The sequence below is a fragment of the Nannospalax galili genome, unplaced genomic scaffold (genome assembly GCF_000622305.1).
Source record: "Nannospalax galili isolate Female #2095 unplaced genomic scaffold, S.galili_v1.0 scaffold137, whole genome shotgun sequence".
In the NCBI taxonomy this organism is placed as follows: Eukaryota; Metazoa; Chordata; class Mammalia; order Rodentia; family Spalacidae; genus Nannospalax; species Nannospalax galili.
Genome location: NW_008340203.1, coordinates 291,078 through 304,426, shown reverse-complemented (window position 1 = coordinate 304,426; position 13,349 = coordinate 291,078). Strand labels below are relative to the sequence as shown.

At 43.6% G+C, this 13,349-nt stretch overlaps 1 protein-coding gene and 1 non-coding gene across 2 annotated transcripts; one reads left to right on the top strand and one right to left on the bottom strand.

The window, feature by feature from the left end:
* Positions 1-4,170: 4,170 nt before the first annotated feature.
* LOC115070709 lies at positions 4,171-4,374 on the bottom strand. Its single transcript, XR_003849857.1, has one exon. It is a non-coding gene; the product is annotated as a small nucleolar RNA SNORA73 family (small nucleolar RNA).
* Positions 4,375-7,306: 2,932 nt separating this feature from the next.
* Positions 7,307-13,309, top strand: Krt27 (keratin 27). The gene is made up of 8 exons (XM_008835189.1): positions 7,307-7,753; positions 8,474-8,556; positions 8,818-8,974; positions 9,742-9,903; positions 9,988-10,113; positions 11,778-11,995; positions 12,436-12,485; positions 12,991-13,309. The coding sequence occupies exons 1-8, from the start codon at positions 7,340-7,342 to the stop codon at positions 13,125-13,127; spliced, it is 1,347 nt and encodes a 448-aa protein (XP_008833411.1). The 5' UTR covers positions 7,307-7,339; the 3' UTR covers positions 13,128-13,309.
* The last annotated feature ends 40 nt before the right edge of the window (positions 13,310-13,349 follow it).

The following is a 13,349-nucleotide window of genomic DNA, read 5'->3' as shown; positions in this document are numbered from 1 at the left end:
ACACACATATACCTATGAAAGCAGAAGAGGGACCATTGGGAAGAAGGAGGTCAGGAGTAGAGTAGGGTAGTGGGGAAGGAACATGATGAAAACCATTATACACATATATGAAAACATTATAATATATGCTTTGGGACATATGCTAAAAGTAGAATAATAGAGTAAAGTCCTCTTCTCCTATGGTTTGCATATTTTCTTCTTAGCTGTGTCTCATCTGTTGTTTAATCCATCAGCTAAGGTTTCATTTTAGTTATTATAGTTTTAATTTTATTTTCCTTTTTCGTTTTTGTTTTGTTTTGTTGTTTCATTTGGGGTTTTTGTTTGTTTGTTTGTTTTGTTTTTTTAGGCAGGGTCTCCTGTAGCTCCAGCTGGCCTGAAACTTGCTATGTAGACCAGGCTGGCCTCGAACTCACATAGATCCACCTGCCTCTGCCTCCCAAGTGCTGGGATTAAAGGTGTGCGCCACCACGCCTGGCTCTTTAATTGATTTTGAAAATTTATTGGTCATATATGCATGCATGTGTTTATGCATTCATATACAAATACTGGTGTGCGGGGCCATGGCACACCTGTATTGGTCAGAGGACAACCTTGGGTGTCAGCCCTTGTCTTAGGTGCCTTGTTTGAATCGGGATCTCTGCCTTTTCCTGCTGCACACACCAGGCTGGCTGGTCCAGGAGCTTCCAGAGACTCTCCTGTTGCTGCCTCACATCTCCTGATATGAGCACTGGGATTTCAGGCACCTGCACTACATGTGTAATTTTTACATGGAATTCAAATTCAGGTCTCAACATAAGTGGATAGCAAGCACTTTTATCCACCGAGTCACCAGCAATTTTTTTTTTTTTAGGATTGGAAAAAGTCTTTTATTCAATAAATCTGTTTTATATACAAAGTCCTTGAAATTTTACAAATTAATTGATCATAAAGAAAGTAAAAAGTTAGTGCACTGGGCCAGTCGAAGGTCATACATAAAAAGTCTGGGTGGTGTGACACTGGAGGAAAAAATCTAGGACTAATGATTTTCAATTTAGAAGTCTGAGGTTTAGATTTTTTGGCAATTTCACACGTGTATAATGAATTTTGATCATTTATGGCCTCCATTATTCTCTCTCATCCCCCTCCCCCATCAAAGCCCCTTTTTCCCCCAACAAGTCCCCCTCCCACTTTGCTGTCTTTTGTGTTTGTGCAACCCACTGAGTTTAATTGGGGTTGCTTGCATGAGTGTGGGTGGAGGGTTATTTACTGGAGCATAGGCAAACTTATGTTTCACCCCTGAAACACCTCCCCAGCAACCACTAACTAACTAGAGTCTCTTAGGGAGGGATGGGGTCTCATGAGCCACTCCTCCATCCATGATGGAATGTTGATGAGCCCAACCTTGTGCACACCATGTGCAAGGTGTCACCACCGCTATGAGCTTTTGAGCGCAATGGTCTGGTCACGTCCAGAAGACACCACTTCATATCATTCCTCTGTGTCTTACATTCTTTCCACCACCTCTTCCACAAGTCTTGGAGGGGGTATATAGATGTTGCATTTGAGGCTATGCACTCACAATCATTCTCAGCACTTTGACCATTTGTGGATTTCTGGTATTGATGCCATCATTGCATAAGTAAGCTTCTCTCACGAAGGCAGAGAGCAGCGTTAATCTAGGGTGTAAATGTAAGTATTTAGAAAGCAATCTGACAACATATCCATTTAGCAAAACAATAGTAGTAGGTTCCACCCTTGAGGCGGTGACCTCCTCAGCCACAGACGCTTATGCAGATTTACAGTACCAGACATGAAGTCCCTCCTGTGGAGCTGGCCTGGTCTTTTTTGATAGTCATTTGACCACTGACAGCCCTTCCAGTTCCTTCACTTACTACACATTAAAACTGTGTGAGTGGAGGGTGCGGGGGGTGTTGTATATACTTCCTTGTAATTTCATGATTAATGGTCTTTCACGTCCCACAGACTGTGCTTGGCACTGACTCCTAGTCACATGTCCTTTGTTTCTTCATTTGTTTAATTTGGCTGAAACAACTTTAGGAAGCCTTCAGGGCCAAGACTGAAATGACTTCTCTTGGGCCTTGCAGAATACTATTAACTTGATTTCTTGCCTTATTCTTGTGTATATGTGTGTGAGTGCATGCTTGTTCATATGTGTGAGGTGCATGTGTGTGGAGGTCACAGTACAACCTCAGTTGTGGTTCCTCAGTAACATTGCCCACCTTATTTTGAGGCATAGTCTCTCATCAGCCTGGAGCACTCCCATTCGGCTCATCTGCCTGTCCAGCAGCCCAGGGAGGCTTCCCCACACTGAGATTACAAGCACATGCTACCACATCTAGCTGTTTCATTTGGGTGCCAAGGATCAAATTCAGGTTAGTGCCACAAGCTCTGTGTCAGCTGAGCCATGTCCCCAGCCCGACTAGTTTAAATTTGGATTAGATTTCTTCAGACTGAAGATTAGATTTATTGGACTAGATTTCTTCAGACTAGTGTAAATTCCAATTATAAGACCATATGAGAAGAGGATGCTGCTGATGAGTCATTTCAAATACCAACAGGAACGGTTCTCTTGAATCTTTACCTCGGATGAACAGCGACAAGGTGATCTTCAGGGTGGTTCATTTTACTGGCACGCAGATGTTCCTGGCTTCACCGTTTCAGCTGGATACAGGATCTGGAAGTATTCAGCTTACAGTACGATTTCAAGAACAGTTGTGACAGGTGCAGATCTTAACCAAAAACCTGTTTTGACTTGCAGCCTTTTCCAGGGCGTGCCCATGCTCCCGCTCAACATTCGTTTCAGCTTTCTATGTTTTGTTTCTTTTTTTAATTTTTATTACTTATTTATCTAGAGAGAACATGCCACGGCACACATGTGGAGGTCAGAGGACAATCTGCAGGCATCAGTTCTCTCATTCCGACATGTGGATTCTGGGGATCAAACTCAGATTGTCAGGCTTGGTGGCAAGTGTCTTCCCCGACTGAGTCATCTCCCCAGCCCTGTCTCTTTTTTCTTATGACTTCCTTTTTTTTCGTTGGAATTGATCAATGAATTTCAAATGGGCTTTACTGTAATTTATCCAGCACTGAGCATTTTATGACAGAAGAATATTTCAACATACCTAATCCTGTTTTTAAAGTATTGCACACAGAAGCATCAGTGTCTGCTTTATGACACATATTTTGTATCAGCTTTATTTGCAAATTTTACAGTGAAAGCTCTGCATGTGTTTGGCATGTTTTATTGTTTCCTTCAATTAATTTTTACTTTTTCGTTTCTTTTTAAAAACATTTTTATTTATTTTATTTTGAGAGAGATGCGTGCATGCCACAATCCACAGGAGATCAGAGGACCAGTTTCAGGAGTTGGTTCTCTCCTTCCACCGCATGGGTCCTGGTGATCAAATTCAGGTCACCAGGCCCGGTGGCAGGTGCAGAGGCATCTTGCTTATCCTAATGTTTTATTTTTAATTAAATAGCTACACTTCAATAACTTCTTTGAAAGTAAAGTTTTGGTAAAAGCCAAATTGGGGAAGAGAAAGCTTGTGATCCCTACCTGCTCCCAGCTCCGCCTTCCTCAAAGCACACAGACTTTCCCTTACTCTTTGTCGTCTACTCTCTGTATTTTTAAATATTTTGATCAATATTTCTTGATTTCTTAATTTTAGACATTATAATATTTTCTTAAAAGAAAGTTCAGAATTTAGCTCTTACCACCTTCCCTTTCTCCCAAGCGTGGTTGCATCATAATACTTGGTCAAATCAATGTTCAGTATTTTCATCATTTTAACTAGGTGACTATCTTGCATCATTTGTCAAGCATTACACTCCGTTTCCTTGCACAATTTCTGTTCTGTATGTGAGTGATAGTTTTCTTATTTTGTGTGAACCTGGTTTCCTGAGTACTCTAATCATGCCTCTTTCTAACCATCAAAAATCGTTGTTAGCAGCCTGGAGAGATGGTTCAGTGGTTAAGAGTATGTGCTGCTCTTGCAAAGGACCTGGATTTCGTTCCCAGCACCCAGATCAGGTGACTTATGTCTGCCTGTAACTCCAGCTCCAGGGGATCCAGCACCTTCTTCTGGTCTCCATGGGCACTACACACACAGGGTTGCACATAGACAGGCAGGCACACACACAAAGAAATTAACATTTTTTTCTTTTCTCTAGGTCTGTTTTCTGTGTGGTTTGTCTCCCCAGTCATTGTCCACAGGACTCTGAGAAGTCATGGGAATATGCAGGGGCAGACTCAAACCCCAGCTTCGTCTCCAACATTGCGCAAAGGGACTGTAGGTCATGGGGCAGAGCCCTATGCCCCCCTACTCCACTAGGACAGAGCCCAGGGAGAGTGACCTCCCAGGATATCCACATTAGGGAAGTGAACATTTTAAAAATCATTGTTATCCCTCTGAAGACTTCACTTTCAGAACCCCCATCTTCCTATTCAATAAGGACTGTGCTTTTTTATGTGTGTATGAGTATACCATATGCATGAAATGCCCGCAGAGGCCAGAAGAGGGTGTCAGATCCCTGGAACTGGAGTCACTGGAGGTTGTTAGCTGCAGTGTGGGTGCTGGGAACCAAACGTGGGTCTGCTACAAAAGCAGTGCTCTTAACTACTGAGCCATTTCTCTGCCCCTCCCTTTCGTCTTGTACTTTTTTTTAAAGACAGGCTGGACTCAAACCTCAGCTTATGATTCTCCTGCCTCAGTATACATACAACCGTACTCAACTTACATTTTAAATTCCTTGCCAGTTCATCTAGTAAAATTTTGTTTTTGTTGTTTCAGTTTTTTTTTCTGAGACAGGGTCTCCAGTAGCCCAGGCTAGCCTCAGACTCCCTTATGTAACCAAGGATAACCTTGAACTTCTGGTTCTCATATTACAGGCTTGTGCCACCACATCCAGTTCATGTGTTGTTGGGGATCCAACTCTGGGCTTCATGTATGCTAGGCAAGCACACTACCATCTGAACTACATCCCTAGTCCCTGGAAGTTAATTTTTAACTCTAAAAGCTCTTTCTTAAGTTAGAGATATGGCTCAGTGGATAAAAACTAGTTTCGATCCTCAAAACTAGTTTCTTGACCTCTATGACTTTCCAACTGAAATATGTGTATCTAAGGATTCAAAGTTAGCATCCACTTATGAGGAAGAACATGTGATGTTTGTCATTCTGGGTCTGAGTTACCTCATTCAGGATGATCATTTCCAGTTCCATCCATTTGCCTGCGAATTTCATAATTGCATTTGCTGAACGATATTTCATTGTGTAAAATACACCATATTTTCATTATCTATTCATCAGTTGATGGACGTCTAGGTGGTTTCCATTTCCTGGCCATTGTGACTAGAGCAGCAATGAACATAGATGAACAGGCATCTCTGAAGTGGGATATAAACCTTTATCTTTTAAAAACATCTGCTTATAATATATAACAGGGTAATAACAATACATATATGACAACATAAACTTACAAACTGCAAGAAATAATGTTTTGGTATCATAATTTTATGCACTACAATAAGTTATTAAAATATTTTAATAACATTTCTTTCTAAATTTTAATTTTTACTTAGCTTACAAAACAAGAGGGTTCCAGGGCTAGAGAGATGGCTCAGTAGTAGATGGCTCTTGCACAGGACCCGGCACACACACACACACACACACACACACACACACACACACACGGTGGCTAAAAACTGTCTGTAACTCCAGTTCCAAGAGATCTAATGCCTTCTTCTGACCTCCAAGGGCATTACACAACACAGGTGCACTTACACATATGCAGGCAATACACTCATTGGTAAAATAAAAATAGTAAATAAAAACAATTTAAAACAAGAGGTTTCCTTATGAACATTATTTCTGAATTCAAATTTTTCTAGCCTTCTTTTCTGCAAGCTCATCTATTAGGTTATGAAAATTAATGTTCTTAGTTTCTTTGTTTTCAAAATACACAACTGAAAGTGATGTCAATTGTTCCTGGCAAATGCAAGATCTCACACGGAAATTTTTTTAATTTTTGGAAGAAAAGAAACGGGTGCAAAGAGCATGATCAAAGGCAAAAAGAGGGAAAGGAGGGACGTAGGGAAATAAGATGACAAGCCAGGAAGGTGAAGGCTGTATGAAGAGCCATCTTACACGGCAAGCACAAAACTGTGAGAATGGGAAAACGTGGGACGAAGAAAGCATGAACGGCAGAGAAATGGGGAGCAACCAGAGACGTAGAGGAGGTCTCAGACAGCAGCTATCGGAAAGCGAATGTAGGGGAATAAATAGAAGGAGCTGTGGTTGGGCAGGCACAGTGGCCCACACCTGCATCCTCAGCCCTCCGGAAGCTGAGGCGGGAAGATCACAAGTTCAAGGCCAGCTCGGGCTACATAGTGAGAGCTTGTCCACAGGAAGAAGGGAAGGAAAGGGGAGGGAAAAGGAGGAGACGGGACGGGAGGCAGAAGAAGCCCTGATTTGGAGGTGTGCAGTGATTAGGGGCCATAAGCCCCAAATCTCTAAAATGAGAGACAAAATTTCAGAAGGTATAGGAAGTAAAAAGTAGAGGAGGTAAGTGCAGAAACACGTTCTAATGAGAGGAAGAGATGTAAAATATGAGAAACCCAGAGACATAAAAGGGACAAGGGGCCATAACCCAGGTCCATCGTTTACAGCTGAAGAAGCTGAGAGCCATGCAGGCTAACCAGCTCCCCTGTGTAACTGCCTGACAATGGAGTTTAAACAGAAATCTGTGCAGATTAAATGGTAATTCAGGAAGGATAAGCATCAAGGGAAGATTTTCTGTTTCCAAAGCAGAGTCCCATTTATTTCTCAAAGTTCACTTAAAGCCCACCATTCCTTCCTCTGATATCCAAGGCCCACAGTCTTGAAATTATTTTCAGCATGTCTGATAGAGAACTTTGACAATGATGTTTTATTTGCTGAAGAAATGTGAACTTTATTGGGCAAGGGAAAGAGAAATTTATCTGTCATAGTCGTTTAATTCTTTATAGGAATTTTATACTCCTGAAGCTGGAAGACAGGAAAGGTGGCTCACGCTAAATTGAAAGGCATCCCTATAATAACCTTGATAATACTCCACCCTGCTCCATCCAAGAGATAACAAACAGCCCCAAGGTAACATCCACCTACGGAAATGGACACAGCCGGGTAAAGACAATCATTAGGGGAAAAAGTCACCCACTTAAGTATAATTCGAAATGAGCTGGCAAACACCATTTTGCTATGCATAGCAGAGTCCACCTAGAAACACCCTAATGATGTATATATAAAGCAAACCTCACCAAGTAGGATATTCGCCATCACAGCAGCACTCGAGTCTCAGCACCATGTCGGTTCGCTTTTCCTCCGCATCCAGACGGCTGGGCTCCGTGAGGCTCTCCAGTGCCGGAGCAGGCTTCGGAGCTGGGAGTGCGTGCGGTGTGCCAGGCATGGGAAGTGGCTTCTCCTGCGCCTTTGGGGGCAGCTCGTCAGCAGGAGGCTATGGCGTGGGCAGTGCTTCTTGTGGGGCCTTCACTGCCAACGAGCACGGCCTCCTCTCCGGCAATGAGAAGGTGACCATGCAGAATCTCAACGACCGCCTGGCCTCCTACCTGGAGAATGTGCAAGCGCTGGAAGAGGCCAATGCTGACCTGGAGCAGAAGATCAAGGGCTGGTATGAGAAATTTGGGCCTGGCTCCTGCAGAGGTCTTGATCACGATTACAGTAGATACTTCCCAATCATTGATGACCTCCGGAACCAGGTAAGAAACACACTTTGGGGCACAGAGACTGCAAAGCAGAAGCGCTCTTGGCTTCTCCGTTTTAGTGGTTCATTATCAATATTCAAATTAATCTCTATTAAAAGTCTAATCTTTGAACATGACTGACCTGGTATTAAGTATGCATGTATTTTTCAGTAGGATTAAAATATCAAAACTACAACAGATATTTGTGTGTGTGTGTGTGTGTGTGTGTGTGTGTGTTTTGACATGGTTTCCCTTTTTCCAACCTGCCTGGAAGTCACCAGGCTGGCCTCAGTCTCACAGAGATCCGCCTACCTCTGCCTCCGGAGGGGTGGGATTAAAGGCAGGAGCCACGGCAACCAGCCCCCAACGAGATATTTATAAGCTTGAAAGAAGGGACTTTCATTTTACGTGGATAGGGTGGGAATTCTAAAAACTGTAGCCTGCCGGGCGTGGTAGTCCACGCCTTTAATCCCAGCACTCGGGAGGCAGGGGCAGGCGGATCTCTGTGAGTTCAAGGCCAGCCTGGTCTACATAGTGAGTTCCAGGACAGCTGGGGTTACAGGGAGACCCTGTCTCAAAAAGACCAAAAAAATAAATAAATAAGCTGTAGCTCAACTTCCCGTTTTCAAAACAATCGTTAATTACAGGTGCTAGAAATACTACTCTGATTTCATATATATTTCAAGGACATTTGAATAATATCTTCTCACTCTTACCTAACTCTCCATTTATCAGATAATTTCTGCTACTGCAAGTAACGCCAACATTGTCCTACAAAATGATAATGCAAGACTGACGGCTGACGACTTCAGACTGAAGTAAGTGAAGAGAAACAGACCAAAAGTTATCTCAGAGTCTCCCGCTGGCACTTGGGTTTTTGCTCTACTCTTTGGTTTTTTGTTCACTAATTCATTTTAAACCGAACGCAGATTGAGGAGACTAGCAGAATAGTCTAGAAAATTACTTAGAAAATTTGGAGATAACACAAATAAACGTCAAGGTCATAAGGGAGAGAATTTTGAGTATCGCCGGGTCTTGATTCATGTGTGGTCACTGAGGATGAATCTGTCAACGCTAAGGTACGAAAACGAGCTGGCGCTTCACCAGAGCGTGGAGGGAGACATCAACGGCTTGCGAAGAGTCCTGGACGAGCTGACCCTGTGCAGAACTGACCTGGAGGTCCAGCTGGAAACTCTCACCGAAGAGCTGGCGTACCTCAAGAAGAACCACGAGGAGGTAGGCGCTCTCCCTAGAACTGCCTCCCCAGTTCTCAGGCCCACCTCTTTCCCGAAATTAAAAGTTAATTTCGGATGATAAATATTAGACCTTAATATCAAGAAGAAGGCTACCAATTTCTCCCTATGCCTTTGATTTATTTTATTTTACTTTTACTTCATATGTTTTGTCTGCATGTACGGAAGAACACCAGGTGCATGCATGGTAGCTGAGGAGGCCTCCACGTGTGTGCTGGGAATCAAACCCTGGTCCTCTGCAAGAACAGCCAGTGCCCTTAACTGCAGAGCCATTATTCTGCCTTCCCCATGCTTTTGAAATGTTTCTGTTAGTCCCTCTCAAATCAAACAAGCCTACCGAGTCTGTCAGCTCACAGCTGTAATTTTCTGCACTCATGGGGCTAAGACCGGCAGATTGCTGAGAGTTCAAGTCTAGTCTGGGCTTAAGAGGGAGCCCCTAAATCAAAAAAGAAGAAAATAGAAGCTAGAGGAATGGCTCAGCAGTTAAGAACACTGGCTGCTCTTGCAGAGGACCTGGGTTCGGGTCCCAGCACCCACATGACTAACACCCATCTGTAATTCCAGTTCCAGGGTATCCACCGCCCTCTTCTGGCCTCCATCAGCACTGCAGGTGCACTTACAGGCCAAACACTAACCACGTAAAATAAGTAAATAAAAATGTTTTTAAAAAGAGAGGAAAAGAAGCAAACCTTCTAGCCATGACTTCGATACTAGTAGTTAGACCTTAATGGGGTCAAACAAATCTTTCAGGAAATGAAAGCTCTGCAGTGTGCGGCCGGAGGCAACGTGAACGTGGAGATGAACGCCGCCCCCGGGGTGGACCTCACCGTCCTGCTCAACAACATGCGAGCTGAGTACGAGGCCCTGGCTGAGCAGAACCGCAGGGACGCCGAGGCCTGGTTCCAAGAAAAGGTAAAGCCAGGCCCCAGTGTGCGTACCTGGCACCAGGCGTGGATGTTGCTGGCCCCGCCCTAACACCGGCTCCTGACTTTGCAGAGCGCTTCCCTGCAGCAGCAAATCTCAGATGATGCTGGGGCCACCACCTCAGCGAGGAATGAGCTTACTGAGATGAAACGCACTCTGCAAACCCTCGAGATTGAACTTCAATCCCTCTTGGCCATGGTAAGTACAAGGACAAGACAGACTTGCTTTAGGAATGAGGAAAATTAAAAGCAGTCTCCTTCCATACATACACTGCTACTTTGCATCTTATCCATTAATTGCTATGTTGACCTAAGACACATTTGCTTCTCTATGATCCCGCCCTTTGCTTAACAATAGGATGTTAATAACTGCGATACCAGGAAATCAGCAAATACAATTATTTTGAAGTGCTCAAGAATAAAAACTAAGTTTTACTTTGAATCTTCTCTCCCAAGTCAAAAGATCAAAAACTACTGTCTGTGGAGAGCAGGAATACTCTTACACCCCAGTTTCCTCATCTAGCCCTTGTCAGTTAATTAAGAGCATTTTAGTTCCTTTTAAGTGGCATGAATAAGAAACAAAGTAGAGGCATGAAGGTTGACTCCGAAGCAACACATGCCTAATGATGATAATAACCACCCTTTTCATTAAGGGTTAGTCCAGCGGTTTCACCCACATGTTAGTCCACAGTACCCCTGAGGCATAGGCAGACAGACTTTCCAACTTCCACCATTATCTCCAAAAGATTCTTAGATTCACAAAAAGATAGATGATTCCCAGAGTCACGCAGGTGGAACCAGAATTTCTCGCTGAGTTTTCAAATCCCCAAGTCTGCGTTTTACCTACTATGTCTAGGAAACCTCCAGTGTTTATCCACAAAAGAATGCACATGTTGTCTCTGAGTGCATATAGAATCGGGGCCTATATGGAGATGTGTGGTGTGTGAAAGGATAAGATGTCTCACCCTCATTCCGGGTGAATTCTGGCAGGTGCTCCCAGTGTCACACTATATAAGCTCTTTTGGCTTCACAAGCCAAGGAACTGGACAATTACAAGCTTAAAAGGTGACACTTTTCACTCTGCTTATACAGCATTTATACAATTGACTATAGGATTGGTTTTTGGACCAAAAAGCTAGAATCTGCAAGAGACAAAGCCTTCATGTGATTCAGAATGAGGAAGCAAAGTGGGGTGGGGGGGGCTTCACTACTGAGAAAAACTGCAAATTGGTCCAGACCCCACAACCACAGGATATATTGGTGTGTGGGCAGGAGAGGGATTTTTAGACTGTGTCCTAAAAAAAAACAGTTTCATCTTTTCTAATATTCCTGGACCTAAAAGGACCATTCACCACCATCTGGGTCATTATAACATGTCTACCGTGAATACTGAACAAATGGAATCTTTTGGATGGATATAATTATTTGTGTTGTGTGTGAATGTACATGTGTGTATATGTACATATGTGTGTGAAGGCTAGAAGTCAACCTGGGATGTTGTTCCTCAGGAGCTGATTACCTTGTTCTTTGAGATAGGGTCTCTGGGTGGGACCTTGGGCTCACAGATTAAGATAGGTTAGCCAACCATCAAGCTACAAGGGATCTTGCCTCCACTTCTCCAGGACTGGAATTACAAGCCCACAGGTAGGCCTGGCTTTTCATATGGGTGTTGGGGACCGAACTCAGGTCCTCATGCATGCATGGCAAACACTTTATCACAGAATGAGCCACCCCCTCCCCAGCCCTGGATATGATTGTTTACATTGTATAAGGATAACTCTATTCATCATCATCTCTTAAGTGACTTGGCTTATTCTGAAATGGTATAGAAACATTTTCTACAATATCTTCCTCGAAACACAGAAACACTCTCTGGAGTGCTCACTGACGGAGACCGAGGGTAACTACTGCACGCAGCTAGCACAGATCCAGGCTCAGATTGGTGCCCTGGAGGAACAGCTGCACCAGGTCAGGACGGAGACCGAGGGGCAGAAGCTGGAGTATGAGCAGCTCCTGAATGTCAAGGCCCACCTGGAGAAGGAAATTGAGACCTACTGCCTCCTCATAGACGGGGATGAGGGGTAAGCACTGCTCCTCTAAGAATACCATTTAAAATTCCTAACAATGATTTGAAACAGTACAAACTATAATCCAAATATGTGTGAATAAAACCCCTTCTAGTATTATTTCAGCATTCAATGAACTCCTATTTTATTTTTTAATATTTTATTTCTTTATTTTATGCATATGAGTGTATTGCCTGCATGTATGTAAGTGCACCCATGTGCAGTGCCTGCAGAGGTCAGAAGAAGGTGTCGGATCCCCTGAAACTGGAGTTACAGATGGTTGTTAGCTGCCATGTGGGTGCTGGGAATCAAACCCAGATCCTCTGCAAGAGCAACCAGGGCTCTTAACCACTGAACCATCTCTCCAGTCCCTGAACTCCTACTTTAAAACTATGCTTTTCAATTTCCTTAGCAAAACACATACTATATAATTAATGCAAAATCAATTTTTACAGCTCTTGTGTTAAGTCAAAAGGCCAGGGGGGACCAGGAAATCAGACAAAAGGTAAGTAAAAGCTCTATGACATATTCACTGGCTTCTTCCTCTCTCTCTCTCTCTCTCTCTCTCTCTCTCTCTCTCTCTCTCTTTCTCTCTCTCTCTCTGTATACATGTTCATGTATATGCAGGAGTGCTTGTGTAGAGACCAGAGGACAATCCAGGTGTCATTCCTCAAGCACCACCCACCTTTTTGCTTGAGGCAGGCTCTCATACTGGCCTGGAGCTCACCAAATAGACTAGACTGAGGAGCCAGTGAGGCCCAGGGACCCTCCTGCCTTCGCCTACCCAGCCCTGGGGTTACAGGTGCACCACCATGCCCAACTCTTTCTACAAGGGCTCTGAGGCTCAAACTCAAGTCCTCATCCTTGCAAATGAAGCACTTTGTGAATTGAGCTATCTCCCCAGCCTTCCTTTCTCCTCTTTCTTTGTTATTGTCTTTGCGTCAAATGATGAGTTGTTTCCCATTTTTTGAATTTAATAAAGTTCTAACCTTTTGTACCTGTCATTTTAGATTCATCTAAAACTGCCATCGTTAAAACTGTTGTTGAAGAATTAGATCCTCGGGGCAAGGTTCTGTCCTCCAGAGTCCACACCCTGGAGGAGAAAGCCACCAAAATCAACAAGAATGAGCAGAGGGTGCCTTCATGAACTCCAGCCCCACAAAGAAGGGCTGCCCCATTAAAATGCCAAGTCAGAAAGATTTCCCTAAATAGAGCCCTCTTATCTTCTGCTTTTCTCCCAGTGAGTGAAGACAGCCCTTTTCAGATGGCTGATGTTTCTTTGGCTTTCTCTCTGGTGGTGTTTCAATAAAACTTCTTCTTGTTGCAAGTCATTCTCTCTGGTTCCGGCCCGTCACTGCATCTAGATACA